General features: G+C 50.8%; 1 protein-coding gene across 2 annotated transcripts in view; it reads right to left on the bottom strand.

Annotated features, from left to right (window-relative positions):
* SPAG17 (sperm associated antigen 17) overlaps positions 1 to 25,653 on the bottom strand; it is a 346,460-nt gene that overhangs the window by 41,652 nt on the left and 279,155 nt on the right. For both annotated transcript variants that reach the window (XM_073551016.1, XM_073551017.1), the window contains exons 10-15: positions 20,604 to 20,722; positions 20,311 to 20,448; positions 17,817 to 17,930; positions 17,022 to 17,172; positions 9,114 to 9,335; positions 7,242 to 7,279 (exon numbers count right to left, since the gene is read on the bottom strand). In XM_073551016.1, coding sequence (XP_073407117.1) covers positions 7,242 to 7,279; positions 9,114 to 9,335; positions 17,022 to 17,172; positions 17,817 to 17,930; positions 20,311 to 20,448; positions 20,604 to 20,722 — 782 coding nt within the window. The remainder of the gene's footprint in view (positions 1 to 7,241; positions 7,280 to 9,113; positions 9,336 to 17,021; positions 17,173 to 17,816; positions 17,931 to 20,310; positions 20,449 to 20,603; positions 20,723 to 25,653) is intronic.

The raw sequence follows: 25,653 nt of genomic DNA, 5'->3' as shown, positions 1-25,653 counted from the left end.
GGATAGCGTACACATTCAAAATATATGTCTATACAGCATGAGGCAGGCTCAGACGGTGTTAGGCCCAGTATGGATTGCACGTCATTGCACAAAGGTTAGAAGGGGTACCGTATCCCCGGATAACATGTATGGATAGCGTACACATTCAAAATATATGTCTATACAGCATGAGGCAGGCTCAGACGGTGTTAGGCCCAGTATGGATTGCACGTCATTGCACAAAGGTTAGAAGGGGTACCGTATCCCCGGATAACATGTATGGATAGCGTACACATTCAAAATATATGTCTATACAGCATGAGGCAGGCTCAGACGGTGTTAGGCCCAGTATGGATTGCACGTCATTGCACAAAGGTTAGAAGGGGTACCGTATCCCCGGATAACATGTATGGATAGCGTACACATTCAAAATATATGTCTATACAGCATGAGGCAGGCTCAGACGGTGTTAGGCCCAGTATGGACTGCACGTCATTGCACAAAGGTTAGAAAGGGTACCGTATCCCTGGATAACATGTATGGATAGCGTACACATTCAAAATATATGTCTATACAGCATGAGGCAGGCTCAGACGGTGTTAGGCCCAGTATGGATTGCACAAAGGTTAGAAAGGGTACCGTATCCCCGGATAACATGTATGGATAGCGTACACATTCAAAATATATGTCTATACAGCATGAGGCAGGCTCAGACGGTGTTAGGCCCAGTATGGATTGCACAAAGGTTAGAAAGGGTACCGTATCCTCGGATAACATGTATGGATAGCGTACACATTCAAAATATATGTCTATACAGCATGAGGCAGGCTCAGACGGTGTTAGGCCCAGTATGGATTGCACGTCATTGCACAAAGGTTAGAAGGGGTACCGTATCCCCGGATAACATGTATGGATAGCGTACACATTCAAAATATATGTCTATACAGCATGAGGCAGGCTCAGACGGTGTTAGGCCCAGTATGGATTGCACGTCATTGCACAAAGGTTAGAAGGGGTACCGTATCCCCGGATAACATGTATGGATAGCGTACACATTCAAAATATATGTCTATACAGCATGAGGCAGGCTCAGACGGTGTTAGGCCCAGTATGGACTGCACGTCATTGCACAAAGGTTAGAAAGGGTACCGTATCCCTGGATAACATGTATGGATAGCGTACACATTCAAAATATATGTCTCAGGAGGCAGGCTCAGACGGTGTCAGGCACAGTATGGATTTGACGGCCCAGATTACACAGCGGAGGAGCAGGGAGAGGTAAAGATTGCAAATGCTGGGGCCCTGGCCAAGCAAGGGGGGCCCACTCGTGGGCGTCGGTACTGGCACTGGGCCCCTCATAGTACAGCGGTGTGTCTGACGGCGGGTGTGCACCACCACCGTCAGAGACACTTGATTGCACTATGAGGGACCCTGTGCCAGTGCCCGCGCCCAAGAGTCGGCCTACCCACCTGTCCAGGGCAACGGCACTCGCACGGTGTCGTGCGCTAGGTGGTGACCCCGGCCATGGGGGGGGAGGCAGCACAGTTAGGGAGTTTTAGAAAGTGGCATATGTTGATGTTGGACATTCAACTGATGCAAAAGGCGAAATAGGTGAAGTACCAGGAAGAGGTGGACCAAAGCAAGCCATTTTTCTGTCACCCTATGTGTCATCAGGGGAAGGTGGGACAAAATCCTTGGAAACCCATGCGTGGTTCATTTTAATGAAGGTTAGATCATCCACATTTTGGGTTGACAGACGGGTCCTTTTTTCTGTCAGGATTGATCCAGCTGCACTGAAGACTCTTTCCGATAGCACACTTGCAGCTGGGCAAGCGAGTTAAGGCATATTGTGCCAATTCAGGCCAGGTGTCCAGTTTAGCGGCCCAATAGTCAAAGGGGAATGACCTGTGTGGGAGAACATCGATATGGGAGGAAAAGTAGTTTGTAACCATAGTTGACAACTGCTGTCTCCTGTCACTTTCCATCGATGCAGTATTACCAGTTGTGTGAGCGGTATTTGAAAAATCAGTCCACAACATTGTCATGAAACCCCTGTCTCCAACGCCACTTCTGCTGTGTGCACCACGAACACCTCTGCCAAGCTGCCCCCGGCCCGTACGGCTCGTGTGAGAACCATCACCGCTGCTGTGTGCTGGGAATGCCTCAAGCAACCGATTTACCAGAGTTGCTTGTTTATTAGCCAATATTAGGTCAAGGTTCTCCTGTGGCATGATGTTTTGTAATTTGCCTTTATAGCGTGGATCCAGGATGCTGGCCAACCAGTAGTCGTCATCGTTCATCATTTTGGCAATGCGGGGGTCCCTTTTTAGGATCCGCAAGGCATAATCTGACATGTGGGCCAATGTTCCCGGTGTCAATGATGCACTGCGAGTGCTGGGTGGAGGAGCACTTTCTGGCAAATCCACATCCCTCCAGTCACGCACAAACCCTGTACCAGACCTTGCCACGCCAACATTTTCACTTGCCCCACGAGATGCATCCTCCTCCCCTAAGTAATCATCCCCATCATCCTCCTCCTCCTCCTCCTCTTCTTCCTCCACCTCGTCCAGGAGAAGTCCCTGAGCAGACAATGGCTGAATGTCATCAAGGATTCCCTCCTCCTCATCAACATTGGCTGCAGACGCCTGCTCCTTAAGGTGCGTCAAAGTTTGCATGAGCAGACGCATAAGTGGGATGCTCATGCTTAGGATGGCGTCGTCTGCGCTTACCAGCCGTGTGCATTCCTCAAAACACTGAAGGACTTTACAAAGGTCTTTCAGCTTCGACCACTGCACGCCTGTCAACTCCATGTCTGCTCTCAAAGTGCCTGGCCGTGTATCCTCCCACAAATGCATTATGGCCTGCCTCTGCTCGCACAGCCGCTCCACCATGTGCAGGGTGGAGTTCCACCTTGTTGCAATGTCGATAATGAGGCGGTGGTTGGGAAGGTGGAGCAATCGCTGCAGCTTCTGCATACGAACGGAGTGTACAGGCGACCGGCGGATGTGCGCGCACAGTCTTCGCACCTTCTGGAGCAGGGCTGTTAACTCCGGATAATTTTTGAGGAAGCACTGCACCACCAGGTTCAAGGTGTGAGCCAAGCAAGGTATGTGGCTGAGTTTTGAAAGGGCTATGGCTGCCACAAAATTACGGCCGTTATCACTAACTACCTTGCCTGCCTCAAGATGTACACTGCCCAGCCATGACTCAGTTTGTCGCTTCAAGTACTCGGCCAGCACCTCGGTGGTGTGTCTGTCACCCAAACACATCATCTGCAACACAGCCTGCTGACGCTTTCCACTAGCTGCTCGATAGGGGGACACATCGTGTGCAACAGTGGCAGCTGCAGATGGAGTGCTCGTACGACTGCGCTCTGTGGACGAGCTGTCGCTTCTGGAGGAGGAGGAGGAGGGTCGAACGCCTACAGCCAACTGTTTCCTATACCGTGGGCTAGGCAGCACTGTCCCACCACCGCTGTCCCCTGTGGACCCTGCATCCACCACATTAACCCATTGCGCAGTGATGGACACGTAACGGCCCTGGCCATGCCGACTGGACCATGCATCAGTTGTGAGGTGCACCTTTCCGCTCACTGACTGCTTGAGTGCATGGACAATGCGGTCTTTCACATGATGGTGGAGGGCTGGGATGGCTTTGCGAGAGAAGAAGTGGCGACTGGGTAGGTCATAGCGTGGTACTGCATAGGCCATGAGTTCGCGGAAAGCTGTGCTTTCCACCAACCGAAAGGGCATCATCTCAAACGAGATTAGTTTGGCAATGTGGGCGTTCAAACCCAGTGTACGCAGATGAGAGACTGAGTACTTTCTTGACCTACTCATAGTGTCTGGGAGGGTGAGCTGGACTTGAGAGCTGCATATGGTGGAAGTAGCGGTGGACAGGGCGGACTGAGAGAGGGTTGATGATGGTGATGGAGTTGTTGTTCTTTCTGATGGCCTAGAATCAGTCTTTCGTTGATATAACAGTGGGATTCCCTGACTGCTGTGGCCTTGCAACGACACCTCAACATTTGCTGCTGTGCTAACCGGTGGGCTTACAGTGGGGGAAACAATGTAGCGTTGCTGACTACCTTCATTGTGATCAGTTGCACATGTGGCACTTGAGGTTTGGTGTTGTGTCCACGCTTGCAAGTGCATGCTGGTTAAATGTCTAAGCATGCAACTGGTATTCAAATTTTTCAGATTTTTCCCTCGGCTAAAGGTCTTTGCGCACTTCTTACAGATAATCCTCATGATCAGGCCAAGGTTTTGTTCAAAAAACAGCCACACTGCACTCTTCCTACTTTGGCAGACATTTTGCGGCCTAGCACGCTGTGATCTTTTGACCCTCTGGACAAGCTGTCCAGCAACTCTTTTGATGTTTGGAACCTGTCTTTGGAGTGCTCCGGGCCTGCCAGATAACAGCTGTTGCGATGTCGATGTCTGCTGTGGATGCTCCTCATCTGAGCTATTGGAAGCAGCACCCTCTTCCCCCAATGGATGGCAATCTGGGTCAACAACTGGGTCATCCATCACCTCCTCTTCTATGTCATGTGCACCTTTCTCTGTGTCACCGTGTATGGTGGTATAGTGTGCGGGAAGGGGCACCTGAGTCTCATCAGGGTCAGAATCTGGCTCTGTACACTGCGAGGACAATGTAGTGCTCTGAGTGAATGTACCAGCAGAATCATCCATCAGCGGCTGTGCATCAGTGCACTCCATGTCAGATTCATCTTGGCCTGGGTAATTCACCATTTCACTTGATAATCCAGGCATGGTATGTGAAAACAGCTCCATGGAGTAATCAGTAGTATGGCCTGCGTCATCCTTCAATCTTGGTTGGGGTGAAGGACACAAGGAAAGGTGTGGTTCATGAACATGAGCCTCCAATGACGACTCAGTGCTTTTACTTTTTACAACTGAAGAAGAGGAGGCGATAGAGCTGGAGGCTGAGTCAGCAATGTAAGACAAAACTTTTTCCTGATGCTCTGCCTTTAAAAGCGGTTTGCCAACTCCTAGAAAACTAAGCGTTCGAGTCCTTATGTAGCCAGACGATGACGCAGGGTCAGCACCTCCTGCATTCGGTCCTATTTTGCTCTTGCCACTACCATCAGATCCACCACCAACACCATCATTACCAGCTGCCAACCCCCGCCCAATTCCACGGCCTCTTCCACCAGCCTTCCTCATTTTTGGTAGAAATGTAGACAAAATCCAACAAACTATATAGTAATGTAAAACAAGGTACAAGGTGTCTATAGGACAGGGGAGTTTTAGAATTTCTGCACACACTTGTGGACAGTGGACACTTGTGGATTGTGTGCGGCCCACTGATATCTGAGCGCTATGTGACACGCTCGATGGCACAGCTGCCTGTGACCAAAGTGACGAGAGGATAATGGAGATTTTGAATCTCTGCGTACACTTTTGGACACTGGACACTTGTGGATTGTGTGCGGCCCACTGATATCTGAGCGCTATGTGACACGCTCGATGGCACAGCTGCCTGTGACCAAAGTGACGAGAGGATAATGGAGATTTTGAATCTCTACGTATACTTTTGGACACTGGACACTTGTGGATTGTGTGTGGCCCACTGATATCTGAGCGCTATGTGACACGCTCGATGGCACAGCTGCCTGTGACCAAAGTGACGAGAGGATAAGGGAGATTGGATTGCTTTTAAAAAAGCAGTTTGCGGAGCAGTGGGTAAACAGCAATGCCAGCGTGTCAGGAAGCCTTAAAAGGCAGCCCAACAACCAACACCACTGATACACCACAATATAGCCTCCCCTTGCACTGCACACACAGTGACTGGTGTGTTGTGCAGGCCAAATCGCTAGCAGCAGAAGCAGTTTTTTTGTCTTCTTCCCTGCCTAACGCTCTCCCTACAGAATCAGCAGCAACCTCTCCCTATACTAAGATCGGCAGAAGTAAGATGGCGGTCGGCGTGCACGCCCTTTTATACCCCCTGTGACGCCCACCAAAGCAAGCCAATCACTTGCATGCCCTTCTGAAAGATGGTGGTGACCTGTGCCTATGTCATCACGTTGCCCACAGTGTCCGTGGATCCTGATTGGCTGAAAAAGAGCGCAAAACTTTTGAAACGCGACTTTGGCGCGTAAGTCGCCGACCTCGTGGCCGACCTCATCCTAGGGTCGGGTTTCGTTTCATGAAACCCGACTTTGCCAAAAGTCGGCGACTTTTGAATTTTTTCGACCCGTTTCACTCAACTCTAGTGCTGAGTCATGGAGGGCTTTGTGGGTGAGGGTAATAAGTTTATACTGGATTCTGGAGTGGATGGGTAGCCAGTGTAATGACTGGCACAAGGTAGAGGCATCGGTGTAACGATTGGTGAGGAATATGATCCTGGCTGCAGCATTCAAGACAGATTGGAGTTTGGTAAGAGGGAGTCAGAGGGATGCACTGTTACAATGCCGCGCTCTCATCGCCCTGTTACAGTGCTGCGCTCTCATCACCCTGTTACAAAGCCGCGCTCTCATCGCCCTGTTACAATGCCGCGCTCTCATCGCCCTGTTACAATGCCGCGCTCTCATCGCCCTGTTACAAAGCCGCGCTCTCATCGCCCTGTTACAATGTTGCGCTCTCGTCGCCCTGTTACAATGCCGCGCTCTCATCGCCCTGTTACAATGCCGGGCTCTCGTCACCCTGTTACAATGCCGCGCTCTCCTCACACTCCTACAATCTTGTGCTCTCGCCACTCTACACTTTTGGTCGCGTTCCTGCGGCCGGTCTCATCCATCACTGGATCAGTGTGTACAGCGGCTTTTCTCTCCTCGGTCCGGACTGGATTGTAACCAGCTGAGTTCCGCTCTCCCGCGGTCTCTTCAGCATTATAAGGATATTTGCATAGTTGGGTTGTTTGTGCTGCGTCCGGCCGGATATTGCGTGCAGCCGCTGTGCGTCACCTTCCAAACAGCGTTATCTGGGGGAGGGGACAATATGGCTGACAGGTGTTATAATCCTCAGATCTGACTAACCTTCCCGGGTGAGCCATGGACATTTCAGACAACTCCCTAAAAATACATTCACATCCTCCGCTGTCAACCAGCTTTCCCAGAGTCCAGACTGTGCCCAGCTATGGCAAGATCCATGAATGGGGGCTGTATTGTTATATATCTACACAAAAGTAGAGAAAAGCGAGTGTGGCCCTGAAGAGATAACAGATATAACACCCAGCTCTCCCAGAGTCCTGCATGGTATATAGTATAGTACCGTACACATGAGCGGAGTCCCCCACCTCACCTCCCTCTCTTCTTCCAGATGTTGCTCTTCAGCACCTCCTGAAAGGAAGAAATAACAACTGCTGTCACATATGTAGTGACAGAAATGGCGTGCACAGAGGGGAGCAGGGAGCCCGTGAGCACAGAGGGGAGCAGGGAGCCCATGAGCACAGAGGGGAGCAGGGAGCCCATGAGCACAGAGGGGAGCAGGGAGCCCGTGAGCACAGAGGGGAGCAGGGAGCCCGTGAGCACAGAGGGGCTCATGGAGCTGGAGCAGATGGAGCGGAGCAGGGAGCCCGTGAGCACAGAGGGGAGCAGGGAGCCCGTGAGCACAGAGGGGAGCAGGGAGAACGTGAGCACAGAGGGGTGCAGGGAGAACGTGAGCACAGAGGGGTGCAGGGAGAACGTGAGCATATAGGGGCTCATGGAGCTGGAGCAGATGGAGCGGAGCAGGGAGCCCGTGAGCACAGTGGGGAGCAGGGAGCCAGTGAGCACAGAGGGGAGCAGGGAGCCCGTGAGCACAGAGGGGAGCAGGGAGCCCGTGAGCACAGAGGGGAGCAGGGAGCCCGTGAGCACAGAGGGGAGCAGGGAGCCCGTGAGCACAGAGGGGAGCAGGGACACCGTGAGCACAGAGGGGAGCAGGGACACCGTGAGCACAGAGGGGCTCATGGAGCCAGAGCAGATGGAGGGGAGCAGGAAGCCAATGTGGACAGAGGAGAGCAAGGAGCTGGCATGGATGGAGGAGAGCAAGGAGCTGGCATGGATGGAGGAGAGCAAGGAGCTGGCATGGATGGAGGAGAGCAAGGAGCTGGCGCCGATGGAGGGAACTTACATCGTGAGCACAAAAGGGAGCAGGGAGCCCGTGAGCACAGAGGGGAGCAGGGAGCCCGTGAGCACAGAGGGGAGCAGGGAGAACGTGAGTACAGAGGGGCTCATGGAGCTGGAGCAGATGGAGGGGAGCAGGGAGCCCGTGAGCACAGAGGGGCGCAGGGAGCCGGTGAGCACAGAGGGGAGCAGGGAGCACGTGAGCACAGAGGGGAGCAGGGAGCACAGAAGCAGGGAGCCTGTGAGCACAGAGGGGTGCAGGGAGCCCGTGAGCATATAGGGGCTCATTGAGCCAGAGCAGATGGAGGGGAGCAGGGAGCCGACGTGGACGGAGGAGAGCAAGGAGCTGGCATGGACGGAGGATAGCAGTAAGCCGGCGCCGATGGAGGGAACTTACATCGTGAGCACAGAGGGGAGCAGGGAGACCGTGAGCACAGAGGGGAGCAGGGAGACCGTGAGCACAGAGGGGAGCAGGGAGACCGTGAGCACAGAGGGGAGCAGGGAGACCGTGAGCACAGAGGGGAGCAGGGAGACCGTGAGCACAGAGGGGAGCAGGGAGACCGTGAGCACAGAGGGGAGCAGGGAGACCGTGAGCACAGAGGGGAGCAGGGAGACCGTGAGCACAGAGGGGAGCAGGGAGACCGTGAGCACAGAGGGGAGCAGGGAGACCGTGAGCACAGAGGGGAGCAGGGAGACCGTGAGCACAGAGGGGAGCAGGGAGACCGTGAGCACAGAGGGGAGCAGGGAGACCGTGAGCACAGAGGGGAGCAGGGAGACCGTGAGCACAGAGGGGTGCAGGGAGACCGTGAGCACAGAGGGGTGCAGGGAGACCGTGAGCACAGAGGGGTGCAGGGAGACCGTGAGCACAGAGGGGTGCAGGGAGACCGTGAGCACAGAGGGGTGCAGGGAGACCGTGAGCATAAAGGGGCTCATGGAGCCGGAGCAGATGGAGGGGAGCAGGGAGCCGAAGTGGACGGAGGAGAGCAAGGAGCTGGCATGGACGGAGGAGAGCAAGGAGCTGGCATGGACGGAGGAGAGCAGTAAGTCGGCGCCGATGGAGGGAACTTACCAGAGGTATCCACTGATCTCTGCTTGTACATCGTCCTGACGCTGCAGATCTGGATCATTTGTCGTGCAAAGGCGGAAGGATTGTCCCAGGGGATGCACCCATCTCCTTCTAGCAACCTCCCTTCACCCTCCAATTCTCCAAACTCATCGAAACCGCTGAGGGCCAGACTCTCAAATGTGAGGAGCTTAAAAGCCCGGGATATCTCATCCCAAGACCAGAAATCTGTACAGAGAGAATAGCGAGACCCGTGACTGACCTGTCACAAAATATTTACCCAAATGTCAAAACTTCTGAGATTGACACAAATTTTGGTTTCTCACATTTTCAGTGTTTTCAATCTTTAGTCGCTGTTTCTATGGTTACTGACAGACAATCAAAACTTTCCATATGTTGTTACATTTTCTGACAAATCAATTAAGTTTCTGTGACTGCTCAATATTCCCCACACTCCTGCCCCTTATTCCCCACACTCCTGCCCCTTATTCCCCACACTCCTGCCCCTTATTCCCCACACTCCTGCCCCTTATTCCCCACACTCCTGCCCCTTATTCCCCACACTCCTTGTCATGGTCACGTATGTCAGGACGCAGATGATGTCGCAAGGCGAACCCATAACACACGTGACCCTGGATACACCGCCTCCAGTGGGGCGAATTTAAATAATAAAGCGTGCAGGTGGATACGCCGCCTCCACCTGGCGGATTTAGGTATTACACGCCATGCATACATATCTGGAAACACCGCCTCCAGTAAGGCGCATTTAAATAATAAGGGGGGAACCTGGGTAACTATAACAATGGTGGGCCCTGGAATAGGGAATGGAGAAATGGAGACCTCCTGCACTCCCTTGAGCCAGTGTCCCTACACTCCTCACATTCCCTAAACAGGCTCCGCACCTGTCGCCGCACGCGTACCTTAACGCCCTAGCTCGCCCTGACCCTAAACCCTCACTAGGGAAAAGGTCGGTGCGGAAACTAATCCCACCACTGCACTAATAAGACACATGAGGAAAGAGACAATACAGGGGAAACACCACTTAGCTTTGCTCTGTTGCGTGCGCTCCTAGCAACAGAGCCCACCACCTGTGTGCATCTTCTCCTCCACCCTGATCCATCACATAACTGGATCCGTCACCATCGTGCAGCCTGGGAGCAGAGTCCATCACCACTTGCAGCAGTCCAGTACACAGAGTCCCAAGATGAGTCCAGCCTCTGCCAAGACTCCAGGCATGCTCGAGTCCAGTTCTCAGCAACCAAGTAGAGCATGCTGAGTGCAACTCTCTTCCAAGTCGCCACTCCTCCAAGCCATGCCCGCACTTCCCGCCGACACCACAAACTGCGACTCCACCAAGCCATGCCAGTCCTTCCTGCAGACACCATTAGCTGGCACTCATCCTCTCTGGCTGACTGCGCAGGACTCCTATCCCGCTCCATCCTTCACCAGGCTCTCCAACAACTCAGAAGGAAATATCACCAGCCGTGAGTGAACCCCCTAAGCACACCTTTATAGGGAGTCACACCTGATCCCTAATTAAGTGAACATTAACCTAAACCTATGGTGCGATACCGCTAACCACCACCGGGGACAGTCAAAACACCTTTGAACTCAACCAAAGTAAAAAAAGTTCACTTTGTGCTTTTAATACCGCCAGATCCAACACTGGATCATGACAGTACCCCCTCCTTAATGAGGGGCCTCTGGACCCTCAAGACCACCCCTCATTAGGGAAACACCTACAGCGGGGACGCCCAGATCCTGAGTTCACCCCACCATTACCTGACACTTCAGGTTCATGACAAACACCGCTGGTATTGGCAATACATGTTCATTTTGGAGGCACCACTCATCTCCACAGCGCCGACCTGGGGAACGAGATTATGTATGTGTATGTATGCTAAGAGCTGATCAGACTCCACAACACATTTCCAAGATGTTTTTTGGTGGCACACATACACGCTCGTTCACACACAGGTCCGGACCTGAACGTTTATTGCACACATACATATGTCATAACTTGGTGAACTCACTCTGGACTCAGAGGCGTCCCCCTGTGTCACCACACTCACACCCCCACTATTCACCAAGGGACACCACCCTCCAAGCCTTTCACCATGAGGACTGCGCCTCCCAGGGTTGGTTAATGGCGAGGGTAGAGATTTGTCCCTACTCCCCCGCAGCACACCTGCTGCACACACCAGGAGGAGAAGGGGACCGGGAAATGGAGGAAATATACTCTCGCTGGTCGCCTCCACACGACCAGGAGGGGCGGCATCGAAGATTTGGCATGAGCCCCGCGGACTATACACCAATCTACTCCCTACAGGGATGTACCCCTTCACCTCGGGGAATACCAGGCAGCTCCGTGGGGCACCCTTCCTCCCACCTGCCTGGGTACCTCCCCGTGCGAGAGCAAGTCCCGCTCCCCAGCAGCGACTCCAGGGGCTTTTGCCAGACCGCAGCCGCCTTTTTTGTTTCTCTGGTTATCTGAGCCGAGGCCCCAGACCCTGATAACTGCTGCTGCAGCGGCTCTAACACACCTTGCCGCTCCCACTCTCCTCAGTGAGGCCCGGCAGCAATTACCACAGGTCTCCACATGGCCAAAGCTCACCAGAAAAAAAAAAGTAAGGGCCTGTGATAATGTCATGATCACGTGTGTCAGGTCGCAGATGATGCCGCAAGGCGAACCCATAACACACGTGACCCTGGATACACCGCCTCCAGTGGGGCGAATTTAAATAATAAAGCGTGCAGGTGGATACGCCGCCTCCACCTGGCGGATTTAGGTATTACACGCCATGCATACATATCTGGAAACACCGCCTCCAGTAAGGCGCATTTAAATAATAAGGGGGGAACCTGGGTAACTATAACAATGGTGGGCCCTGCGATAGGGAATGGGGAAATGGAGACCTCCTGCACTCCCCCCTGAGCCAGTGTCCCTGCACTCCTAACATTCCCTAAACAGGCTCCGCACCTGTCGCCGCACGCGTACCTTAACGCCCTTGCTCGCCCTGCGCCTAAACCCTCACTAGGGAAAAGGTCGGTGCGGAAACTAATCCCACCACTGCACAAATAACACACATGAGGAAAGAGACAATACAGGGGAAACACCACTTAGCTTTGCTCTGTTGCGTGCGCTCCTAGCAACAGAGCCCTCCACCTGCGAGCGTCTTCTCCTCCACCCTGATCCATCACATAACTGGATCCGTCACCATCGTGCAGCCTGGGAGCAGAGTCCATCACCACTTGCAGCAGTCCAGTACACAGAGTCCCAAGATGAGTCCAGCCTCTGCCAAGACTCCAGGCATGCTCGAGTCCAGTTCTCAGCAACCAAGTAGAGCATGCTGAGTGCAACTCTCTTCCAAGTCGCCACTCCTCCAAGCCATGCCCGCACTTCCCGCCGACACCACAAACTGCGACTCCACCAAGCCATGCCAGTCCTTCCTGCAGACACCATTAGCTGGCACTCATCCTCTCTGGCTGACTGCGCAGGACTCCTATCCCGCTCCATCCTTCCACCAGGCTCTCCAACAACTCAGAAGGAAATATCACCAGCCGTGAGTGAACCCCCTAATCACACCTTTATAGGGAGTCACACCTGATCCCTAATTAAGTGAACATTAACCTAAACCTATGGTGCGATACCGCTAACCACCACCGGGGACAGTCAAAACACCTTTGAACTCAACCAAAGTAAAAAAAGTTCACTTTGTGCTTTTAATACCGCCAGATCCAACACTGGATCATGACACTCCTGCCCCTTATTCTCCAGCCTCCTGCCCCTTATTACCCACACTCCTGCCCCTTATTCTCCAGCCTCCTGCCCTTTATTCTCCACACTCCTGCCCCTTATTCTCCAGCCTCCTGCCCCTTATTACCCACACTCCTGCCCCTTATTCTCCACACTCCTGCCCTTTATTCTCCACACTCCTGCCCTTTATTACCCACACTCCTGCCCTTTATTACCCACACTCCTGCCCTTTATTACCCACACTCCTGCCCTTTATTACCCACACTCCTGCCCTTTATTACCCACACTCCTGCCCCTTATTACCCACACTCCTGCCCCTTATTACCCACACTCCTGCCCCTTATTACCCACACTCCTGCCCCTTATTACCCACACTCCTGCCCCTTATTACCCACACTCCTGCCCCTTATTACCCACACTCCTGCCCCTTATTACCCACACTCCTGCCCCTTATTACCCACACTCCTGCCCCTTATTACCCACACTCCTGCCCCTTATTACCCACACTCCTGCCCCTTATTACCCACACTCCTGCCCTTTATTCTCCACACTCCTGCCCCTTATTACCCACACTCCTGCCCCTTATTACCCACACTCCTGCCCTTTATTACCCACACTCCTGCCCTTTATTCTCCACACTCCGGCCCCTTATTACCCACACTCCGGCCCCTTATTACCCACACTCCGGCCCCTTATTACCCACACTCCGGCCCCTTATTACCCACACTCCGGCCCCTTATTACCCACACTCCGGCCCCTTATTACCCACACTCCGGCCCCTTATTACCCACACTCCGGCCCCTTATTACCCACACTCCGGCCCCTTATTACCCACACTCCTGCCCCTTATTACCCACACTCCTGCCCCTTATTACCCACACTCCTGCCCCTTATTACCCACACTCCTTGTCATGGTCACGTATGTCAGGACGCAGATGATGTCGCAAGGCGAACCCATAACACACGTGACCCTGGATACACCGCCTCCAGTGGGGCGAATTTAAATAATAAAGCGTGCAGGTGGATACGCCGCCTCCACCTGGCGGATTTAGGTATTACACGCCATGCATACATATCTGGAAACACCGCCTCCAGTAAGGCGCATTTAAATAATAAGGGGGGAACCTGGGTAACTTTAACAATGGTGGGCCCTGCGATAGGGAATGGGGAAATGGAGACCTCCTGCACTCCCCCCTGAGCCAGTGTCCCTGCACTCCTAACATTCCCTAAACAGGCTCCGCACCTGTCGCCGCACGCGTACCTTAACGCCCTTGCTCGCCCTGACCCTAAACCCTCACTAGGGAAAAGGTCGGTGCGGAGACTAATCCCACCACTGCACTAGCAACACACATGAGGAAAGAGACAATACAGGGGAAACACCACTTATCTTTGCTCTGTTGCGTGCGCTCCTAGCAACAGAGCCCTCCACCTGCGTGCATCTTCTCCTCCACCCTGATCCATCACATAACTGGATCCGTCACCATCGTGCAGCCTGGGAGCAGAGTCCATCACCACTTGCAGCAGTCCAGTACACAGAGTCCCAAGATGAGTCCAGCCTCTGCCAAGACTCCAGGCATGCTCGAGTCCAGTTCTCACCAACCAAGTAGAGCATGCTGAGTGCAACTCTCTTCCAAGTCGCCACTCCTCCAAGCCATGCCCGCACTTCCCGCCGACACCACAAACTGCGACTCCACCAAGCCATGCCAGTCCTTCCTGCAGACACCATTAGCTGGCACTCATCCTCTCTGGCTGACTGCGCAGGACTCCTATCCCGCTCCATCCTTCCACCAGGCTCTCCAACAACTCAGAAGGAAATATCACCAGCCGTGAGTGAACCCCCTAAGCACACCTTTATAGGGAGTCACACCTGATCCCTAATTAAGTGAACATTAACCTAAACCTATGGTGCGATACCGCTAACCACCACCGGGGACAGTCAAAACACCTTTGAACTCAACCAAAGTAAAAAAAAGTTCACTTTGTGCTTTTAATACCGCCAGATCCAACACTGGATCATGACACTCCTGCCCCTTATTCTCCAGCCTCCTGCCCTTTATTACCCACACTCCTGCCCCTTATTACCCACACTCCTGCCCCTTATTCTCCAGCCTCCTGCCCTTTATTCTCCACACTCCTGCCCCTTATTCTCCACACTCCTGCCCTTTATTCTCCACATTCCTGCCCTTTATTCTCCACACTCCTGCCCTTTATTCCCCACACTCCTGCCCCTTATTCTCCACACTCCTGCCCTTTATTCCCCACACTCCTGCCCCTTATTCACCACACTCCTGCCCCTTATTACCCACACTCCTGCCCCTTATTACCCACACTCCTGCCCCTTATTCTCCAGCCTCCTGCCCTTTATTCTCCACACTCCTGCCCTTTATTCTCCACACTCCTGCCCCTTATTACCCACACTCCTGCCCCTTATTACCCACACTCCTGCCCCTTATTACCCACACTCCTGCCCCTTATTACCCACACTCCTGCCCCTTATTACCCACACTCCTGCCCCTTATTCTCCAGCCTCCTGCCCTTTATTCTCCACACTCCTGCCCCTTATTACCCACACTCCTGCCCCTTATTACCCACACTCCTGCCCCTTATTACCCACACTCCTGCCCCTTATTACCCACACTCCTGCCCCTTATTCTCCACACTCCTGCCCCTTATTCTCCACACTCCTGCCCCTTATTCTCCACACTCCTGCCCTTTATTCTCCACACTCCTGCCCTTTATTCTCCACACTCCTGCCCCTTATTCTCCACACTCCTGTCCCTTATTCACCACACTCCTGCCCCTTATTCACCACACTCCTGCCCCTTATTCACCACACTCCTGCCCCTTATTCACCACACTCCTGCCCCTTATTACCCACACTCCTGCCCCTTATTACCCACACTCCTGCCCCTTATTACCCACACTCCTGCCCCTTATTCTCCAGCCTCCTGCCCTTTATTACCCACACTCCTGCCCCTTATTACCCACACTCCTGCCCCTTATTACCCACACTCCTGCCCCTTATTCTCCAGCCTCCTGTCCTTTATTCTCCACACTCCTGCCCCTTATTCTCCACACTCCTGCCCTTTATTCTCCACACTCCTGCCCTTTATTCTCCACACTCCTGCCCTTTATTCTCCACACTCCTGCCCTTTATTCTCCACACTCCTGCCCCTTATTCACCACACTCCTGCCCCTTATTCACCACACTCCTGCCCCTTATTCACCACACTCCTGCCCCTTATTACCCACACTCCTGCCCCTTATTACCCACACTCCTGCCCCTTATTCACCACACTCCTGCCCCTTATTACCCACACTCCTGCCCCTTATTACCCACACTCCTGCCCCTTATTACCCACACTCCTGCCCCTTATTCTCCAGCCCCTTATTCTCCAGCCTCCTGCCCTTTATTCTCCACACTCCTGCCCCTTATTCACCACACTCTTGCCCCTTATTCACCACACTCTTGCCCCTTATCCTCCAGACTCCTGCCCCTTATCCTCCAGACTCCTGCCCCTTATTCACCACACTCTTGCCCCTTATTCACCACACTCCTGCCCCTTATTCACCACACTCCTGCCCCTTATCCTCCACACTCCTGCCCCTTATCCTCCACACTCCTGCCCCTTATCCTCCACACTCCTGCCCCTTATCCTACACACTCCTGCCCCTTATCCTCCACACTCCTGCCCCTTATCCTACACACTCCTGCCCCTTATCCTACACACTCCTGCCCCTTATTCACCACACTCCTGCCCCTTATCCTCCACACTCCTGCCCCTTATCCTACACACTCCTGCCCCTTATTCTCCACACTCCTGCCCCTTATTCTCCACACTCCTGCCCTTTTCCCGGTAGCTGGATAATGGCTTCTGGGCAGATCTTAACTGATGGCAGGAGCAGGGACAGGAATCTGGAGAATAAGGGGCAGCACTTCCAGGAATACTGAGGACTCACATGAACTTCATTGATTTGTCAATCACATGTAACAATGTACAGAATGTTTATAATTATCTGTCAGTAACCATGGAAACAGCAAGTAAAGAGCAAAATCAATGAAAATGTGAGAAAAAAAGTGTGTGTCAGTGTCAGAACTTCTATCACCCCATGTTATACCAGTACGGGCGTCTACTCGTGTTCTGTCGGATATTTACCTGTGTTGCAGCAGTGCATGAGCTCGTGTATCAATGCCAGTCTCCAAGAGTTCATTTCGGGAGCAGGCTGCTGAAAACTGAGACGCTGAACAACTGGAAGCCTCTGCAGCATCGTCTCCTCCACTGCAACGGGATCAATCATCTTAGCGACCTGACGAAAAATAAAGTTAATAGTGAAATCCAATAGTACCGCACCAGAAACCCCCAGCCACCAGAGACATCTCAAACACTGGTCACCAGACTGAGGTGTCCCCACATCCAGTCACCAGAGCCGTCCCGACCCCCCAGTCACCAGACAGAGGTCTCCCCACACCCAGTGACATCCCAAGCCCCCAGTCACCAGAGGCATCCAGAGTCCAGACCCACCAGTCACCAGAGCCGTCCCGACCCCCCCCCCCCCCGTCATCAGACAGAGACGTCCCGACCCCTAGTGACATCCCAAGCCCCAGGTCACAAAAGGCATCTAGAGTCCAGACCCACCGGTCACCAGAGGCTTCCCGACTCCCCACCCTGGTTGCCAGTCGCCCAGACCCCCCCAGTCACCAGAGACTTCTCGAGATTCCCCCAGTCACTAATCACCAAAGGCAACCCGACCCCCAGTCACCAGTAGGGTCCTGACACCCCACCTACAAATGGTCACCAAAGGCATCCAAACCCCAGTCACCAGACAGGGGCATCCCAACCCCCGTTTACTAGACAGAGACGTCCAGACCCCGGTCACTACAGATGTACTATTATTCAGTCCTCCGGTCCATATGCAATCACAGTCACACATACTCCCTCGTCGCCCCGTACCTGCACCTGGTGACTCCTCTCCCGGATCCTGTTGTGGTAGCTGATTAGACGAGGTCCTTGAGGGTCTATGATCTTCTTCCCTTCCTCATTTACCAGGAGGGCGTTATACAGGTTCTGTGGAGCAGAAATCATCAAACAGGTGACGATTTCCATCCTAAGCATGTGTGAGGCGCTGGTATTAATGTGCACTGTGAGGCGCCATTACATAGCAACTCAAGATTACTGCTCCAGTAAGAGACACAAAGTAATAATCTCCTAAATGAGACATTCAATGCTACAAAACAGCAAAGTCTCTTCATCTGGTGTTGTATAACATACATACAGTGACTTGCAAAAGTATTCACTCTCTTGGCTTTTTTCCTATTTTGTTACATTTCAACCAGTGTGCAAATATTTTTGTAATCTGATATGTACTGTATGTGATGCCTCAGCACTGAATAGTATAAATTAGTGAACTGACGTGAGAAAAATAGAGGCAAACATTAAATTTCTAGGATCAAATAACTAAAAATTGCCATGTGCATAGGTATTCAACCCTTTTGCAATGAAGCACCTAAAACTTCTGGTGAAAGAAATTCCCCTCTTAAGTACCATGCTTAGTGACAGGACGTCCCCCTGAGTGCAATCTAAGTGTCACACATCTGTCAAAAAATATACATTTTACCTTTCCTGAAAAACCACAGAGGCTGCAACACCATTAACAAGAGGCACCACTAACCAAACACCTCCATGAAGACCAAGGAAATCTCCAAACAACACCATGAAGACTAAGGAAATCTCCAAACAACACCATGAAGACCAAGGAGATCTACAAACTACAACACAAAGACCAATGAGCTCTCCAAACAACACTGCGAAAACCAAGGAGGTCTCCAAACACGGCAAAGACAAAGGAGATCTCCAAACAACACGGTGAAGACCAAGGAGATCTCCAAACAACAACACAAAGACCAAAAAGATCTCCAAGCAACACCACGAAGACCAAGGAGATCTACAAACAACACTGAGAAGACAACGAAGATCTCTAACCAACACCACGAACACCAAGTAGATCTCCAAACAATACCAAGAAGACCAAAAAATCTCCAAACAACACCACGAAGACCAAGGAGATCTCCAAACAACACGGTGAAGACCAAGGAGATATCTAAACAACAACACGAAGACCAAAAAGATCTCCAAGCAACACCACGAAGACCAAGGAGATCTCCAAACAACAATACAAAGACCAAAAAGATCTCCAAACAACACCACAAAAAGCAAGGAGATCTCCAAACAACACCACGAAGCCCAAGGAGATCTCCAAACAACACCACAAAGAGCAAGGAGATCTCCAAACACCACCACGAAGACCAAGGAGATCTCCAAATAACACGTCGAAGACCAAGGAGATCTCCGAACAACATGGAGACGACCAAGTAGATCTCTAACCAACATCACGAGCACCAAGTAGATCTCCAAACAATACCAAGAAGACCAAAAAAATCTCCAAACAACACGGTGAAGACCAAGGAGTTATCCAAACAACACGGTGAAGACCAAGGAGATCTCCAAACAACACCGAGAAGACAAAGAAGATCTCTAACCAATACCATGAGCACCAAGTAGATCTCCAAACAATACCAAGAAGACCAAAAAAATCTCCAAACAACACGGTGAAGACCAAAAAGATCTCCAAGCAACACCACGAAGACCAAGGAGATCTCCAAACAACACTGAGAAGACCAAGAAGATCTCTAACCAACACCACGAACACTAAGTAGATCTCCAAACAATACCAAGACCACCAGAAAATCTCCAAACAACACGGTGAAGACCAAGGAGTTCTCCAAACAACACGGTGAAGACCAAGGAGATCTCCAAACAACACTGCGAAGACCAAGGAGATATCCAAACAACAACACGAAGAAGAAAAAGATCTCCAAGCAACACCACGAAGACCAAAGAGATCTCCAAACAACACTGAGAAGACAAAGAAGATCTCTAAACAACACGACGAACACCAAGTAGATCTCCAAACAATACCAAGAAGACCAAAAAAACCTCCAAACAACACGGTGAAGACCAAGGAGATCAACCAAATCAGAATTTACACTTTACACTGACAAGGGGCAGTACCCCAAAACACAGTGTCTGCAAATTGAGATTATGATTTGGCTTTTATCCTAAGTCATGTGACAAGGCTCGTTAAATGGTTGACATTGGCGTTTAGGATTGCTACTTCCTATAAATGGCGCTAGAGTTTGACACCTCTTCCTCATTCCCCACTGAGCCGTGCCCGAGGCTGTGGCAGAAGACGCTGACAGCCTCCATGGATGGAGCTTATTGCTGTCACTGCAGAGAATAATACATATATACTATACAGTATACATATCTGCGCAGTGTAGTGACTGCACTATATGGCGGTTATATTGGTGATCAGCGCTGCCCCATCCATCCCACGTGCCCCGACCACACAGCCCAGCCCCCACACCAAGGGTCCCCGGGCTCTCACCTTCTTCTCTTGCTCTGTAAAGGACAGTGAATCCAGAAAAGATACTAAGTGATCGGCAATGTCGGGGTCCAGACCATCGGCTCGGGGGTCCGGCATCATCTCACTCGGAGCTAGCAGCCCTTCCTCATTTGCAACCACCTGTCAGGTGAACAAAAAAAAGAGTCGCAGCCTTCGATGCTGCACATAATCTGGGGATCTGGACAGCAGAGCTGACAGTCAGAGGCCACGGCTGCAAGACTGAGCAGAAGATGTAAAGACCCCCATTATCTACCCGGCCCCCCGGAAGACGGTACCTGCTCCAGCAAACAGTGCAGTATGACGGGAACCGAGAGCAGATCCTCCGGAACGTCAGCCAGAAGCTCAGCGTACAGCCGGGGGACCGTCTCCAGCGGCACAGGGGTCTCTGCCTGCCCTGTACACAGACACAGGATTATATGGGGGTCTCTACCTGCCCTGCATATAGAGATAGCATTACATGGGGGTCTCCACCTGCCCTGCATATAGAGACACAGGATTATATGGGGGTCTCTCCTGCCCTGTATACAGAGATAGCATTATATAGGGGTCTATCCTGCCCTGTATATAGAGACATAAGATTATATGGGGGTCTCCACCTGCCCTGTATATAGAGACATAGGATTATATGGGGGTCTCTACCTGCCCTGTATATAGAGACATAGGATTATATGGGGGTCTCTACCTGCCCTGTATATAGAGACATAGGATTATATGGGGGTCTCTCCTGCCCTGTATATAGAGAGATAGGATTATATGGGGGTCTCTACCTGCCCTGTATATACAAACATAGGATTATATGGGGGTCTCTCCTGCCCTGTATATAGAGACATAGGATTATATGGGGGTCTCTACCTGCCCTGTATATAGAGACATAGGATTATATGGGGGTCTCTACCTGCCCTATATATAGAGACACAGGATTATATGGGGGTCTCTACCTGCCCTGTATATAGAGACATAGGATTATATGGGGGTCTCTAGCTGCCCTGTATAAAGAGACATAGGATTATATGGGGGTCTCTAGCTGCCCTGTATATAGAGACACAGGATTATATGGGGGTCTCTACCTGCCCTGTATATAGAGACACAGGATTATATGGGGGTCTCTACCTGCCCTGTATATACAGACATAGGATTATATGGGGGTCTCCACCTGCCCTGTATATAGAGACATAAGATTATATGGGGGTCTCTACCTGCCCTGTATATACAGACATAGGATTATATGGGGGTCTCTACCTGCCCTGTATATAGAGACACAGGATTATATGGGGGTCTCTACCTGCCCTGTATATAGAGACACAGGATTATATGGGGGTCTCTACCTGCCCTGTATATACAGACATAGGATTATATGGGGGTCTCCACCTGCCCTGTATATAGAGACATAAGATTATATGGGAGTCTCTATCTGCCCTGTATATAGAGACACAGGATTATATGGGGGTCTCTACCTGCCCTGTATATAGAGACACAGGATTATATGGGGGTCTCTACCTGCCCTGTATATAGAGACATAGGATTATATGGGGGTCTCCACCTGCCCTGTATATAGAGACACAGGATTATATGGGGGTCTCTACCTGCCCTGTATATAGAGACACAGGATTATATGGGGGTCTCTACCTGCCCTGTATATAGAGACATAGGATTATATGGGGGTCTCCACCTGCCCTGTATATAGAGACATAAGATTATATGGGGGTCTCTACCTGCCCTGTATATACAGACATAGGATTATATGGGGGTCTCTCCTGCCCTGTATATACAGACATAGGATTATATGGGGGTCTCTACCTGCCCTGTATATAGAGACACAGGATTATATGGGGGTCTCTACCTGCCCTGTATATAGAGACACAGGATTATATGGGGGTCTCTACCTGCCCTGTATATAGAGACATAGGATTATATGGGGGTCTCTACCTGCCCTGTATATAAAGAGATAGCATTATATGGGGGTCTCTACCTGCCCTGTATATAGAGACACAGGATTATATGGGGGTCTCTACCTGCCCTGTATATACAGACATAGGATTATATGGGGGTCTCTACCTGCCCTGTATATAGAGACACAGGATTATATGGGGGTCTCTACCTGCCCTGTATATAGAGACACAGGATTATATGGGAGTCTCTACCTGCCCTGTATATAGAGACATAGGATTATATGGGGGTCTCTACCTGCCCTGTATATACAGACATAGGATTATATGGGGGTCTCCACCTGCCCTGTATATAGAGACATAAGATTATATGGGAGTCTCTACCTGACCTGTATATAGCGACATTGCATTATATGGGGGTCTCTCCTGCCCTGTATATAAAGAGAGAGCATTATATGGGGGTCTCTACCTGCCCTGTATATACAGACATAGGATTATATGGGGGTCTCCACCTGCCCTGTATATAGAGACATAGGATTATATGGGGGTCTCTACCTGCCCTGTATATACAGACATAGGATTATATGGGGGTCTCTACCTGCCCTGTATATACAGACATAGGATTATATGGGGGTCTCTAGCTGCCCTGTATATAGAGACATAGGATTATATGGGGGTCTCTACCTGCCCTGTATATACAGACATAGGATTATATGGGGGTCTCTAGCTGCCCTGTATATAGAGACACAGGATTATATGGGGGTCTCTACCTGCCCTGTATATAGAGACATAGGATTATATGGGGGTCTCTACCTGCACTGTATATAGAGACATAGGATTATATGGGGGTCTCTACCTGCCCTGTATACACAGACATAGGTTTATATGGGAGTCTCTACCTGCCCTGTATATAGAGACACAGGATTATATGGGGGTCTCTACCTGCCCTGTATATAGAGACACAGGATTATATGGGGGTCTCTACCTGCCCTGTATATAGAGACATAAGATTATATGGGGGTCTCTACCTGCCCTGTATATACAGACATAGGATTATATGGGAGTCTCTACCTGCCCTGTATATAGAGACACAGGATTATATGGGGGTCTCTACCTGCCCTGTATATAGAGACATAAGATTATATGGGAGTCTCTACCTGCCCTGTATATAGAGACACAGGATTATATGGGGGTCTCTACCTGCCCTGTATATAGAGACACAGGATTATATGGGGGTCTCTACCTGCCCTATATATAGAGACATAGGATTATATGGGGGTCTCTACCTGCCCTGTATATACAGACATAGGATTATATGGGGGTCTCTCCTGCCCTGTATATACAGACATAGGATTATATGGGGGTCTCTAGCTGCCCTGTATATAGAGACACAGGATTATATGGGGGTCTCTACCTGCCCTGTATATAAAGAGAGAGCATTATATGGAGGTCTCTCCTGCCCTGTATATACAGACATAGGATTATATGGGGGTCTCTAGCTGCCCTGTATATAGAGACACAGGATTATATGGGGGTCTCTCCTGCCCTGTATATAAAGAGAGAGCATTATATGGGGGTCTCTACCTGCCCTGTATATAGCGACATTGCATTATATGGGGGTCTCTCCTGCCCTGTAAATAGAGACATAGGATTATATGGGGGTCTCTACCTGCCCTGTATATACAGACATAGGATTATATGGGGGTCTCCACCTGCCCTGTATATACAGACATAGGATTATATGGGGGTCTCTACCTGCCCTGTATATACAGACATAGGATTATATGGGGGTCTCTAGCTGCCCTGTATATAGAGACACAGGATTATATGGGGGTCTCTATCTGCCCTGTATATAGAGACATAGGATTATATGGGGGTCTCTACCTGCCCTGTATATAGAGACATAGGATTATATGGGGGTCTCTACCTGCCCTGTATATAGAGACACAGGATTATATGGGGGTCTCTACCTGCCCTGTATATAGAGACACAGGATTATATGGGGGTCTCTATCTTCCCTGTATAAAGCGACATTGTATTATATGGGGGTCTCTCCTGCCCTGTATATAGAGACACAGGATTATATGGGGGTCTCCATCTGCCCTGTATATAAAGAGATAGCATTACATGGGGGTCTCTACCTGTCCTGTATATAGAGACATAGGATTATATGGGGGTCTCTACCTGCCCTGTATATACAGACATAGGATTATATGGGGGTCTCCATCTGCCCTGTATAAAGCGACATTGTATTATATGGGGGTCTCTCCTGCCCTGTATATAGAGACACAGGATTATATGGGGGTCTCCATCTGCCCTGTATATAGAGACATAGGATTATATGGGGGTCTCTACCTGCCCTGTATATAGAGACACAGGATTATATGGGGGTCTCTATCTGCCCTGTATATAGAGACATAGGATTATATGGGGGTCTCTACCTGCCCTGTATATAGAGACATAGGATTATATGGGGGTCTCCACCTGCCCTGTATATACAGACATAGGTTTATATGGGAGTCTCTACCTGCCCTGTATATAGCGACATTGCATTATATGGGGGTCTCTCCTGCCCTGTATATAAAGAGAGAGCATTATATGGGGGTCTCTACCTGCCCTGTAAATAGAGACATAGGATTATATGGGGGTCTCTACCTGCCCTGTATATACAGACATAGGATTATATGGGGGTCTCTATCTGCCCTGTATAAAGCGACATTGTATTATATGGGGGTCTCTCCTGCCCTGTATATAGAGACACAGGATTATATGGGGGTCTCCATCTGCCCTGTATATAAAGAGATAGCATTATATGGGGGTCTCTACCTGCCCTGTATATAGAGACACAGGATTATATGGGGGTCTCTACCTGCCCTGTATATAGAGACATAGGATTATATGGGGGTCTCTACCTGCCCTGTATATAGAGACATAGGATTATATGGGGGTCTCTACCTGCCCTGTATATAGAGACATAAGATTATATGGGGGTCTCTACCTGCCCTGTATATACAGACATAGGATTATATAAGGGTCTCTATCTGCCCTGTATATAAAGAGACATAGGATTATATGGGGGTCTCTAGCTGCCCTGTATATAAAGAGACAGCATTATATGGGGGTCTCTACCTGCCCTGTATATAGAGGCATAGGATTATATGGGGGTCTCTACCTGCCCTGTATATAGAGACATAGGATTATATGGGGGTCTCCACCTGCCCTGTATATACAGACATAGGATTATATGAGGGTCTCCACCTGCCCTGTATGTAGAGACATAGCATTATATAAGGGTCTCTATCTGCCCTGTATATAAAGAGACATAGCATTATTTAGGGATCTCTAGCTGCCCTGTATATAAAGAGACAGCATTATATGGGGGTCTCTACCTGCCCTGTATATAGAGACACAGGATTATATGGGGGTCTCTACCTGCCCT

Source organism: Dendrobates tinctorius, unplaced genomic scaffold (assembly GCF_039654945.1).
Source record: "Dendrobates tinctorius isolate UK_male_01 unplaced genomic scaffold, ASM3965494v1 ptg000172l, whole genome shotgun sequence".
Lineage (NCBI taxonomy): Eukaryota > Metazoa > Chordata > Amphibia > Anura > Dendrobatidae > Dendrobates > Dendrobates tinctorius.
The sequence above is the reverse complement of the archived record's forward strand: the minus strand, read 5'-3'. Positions and strand labels throughout refer to the sequence as shown.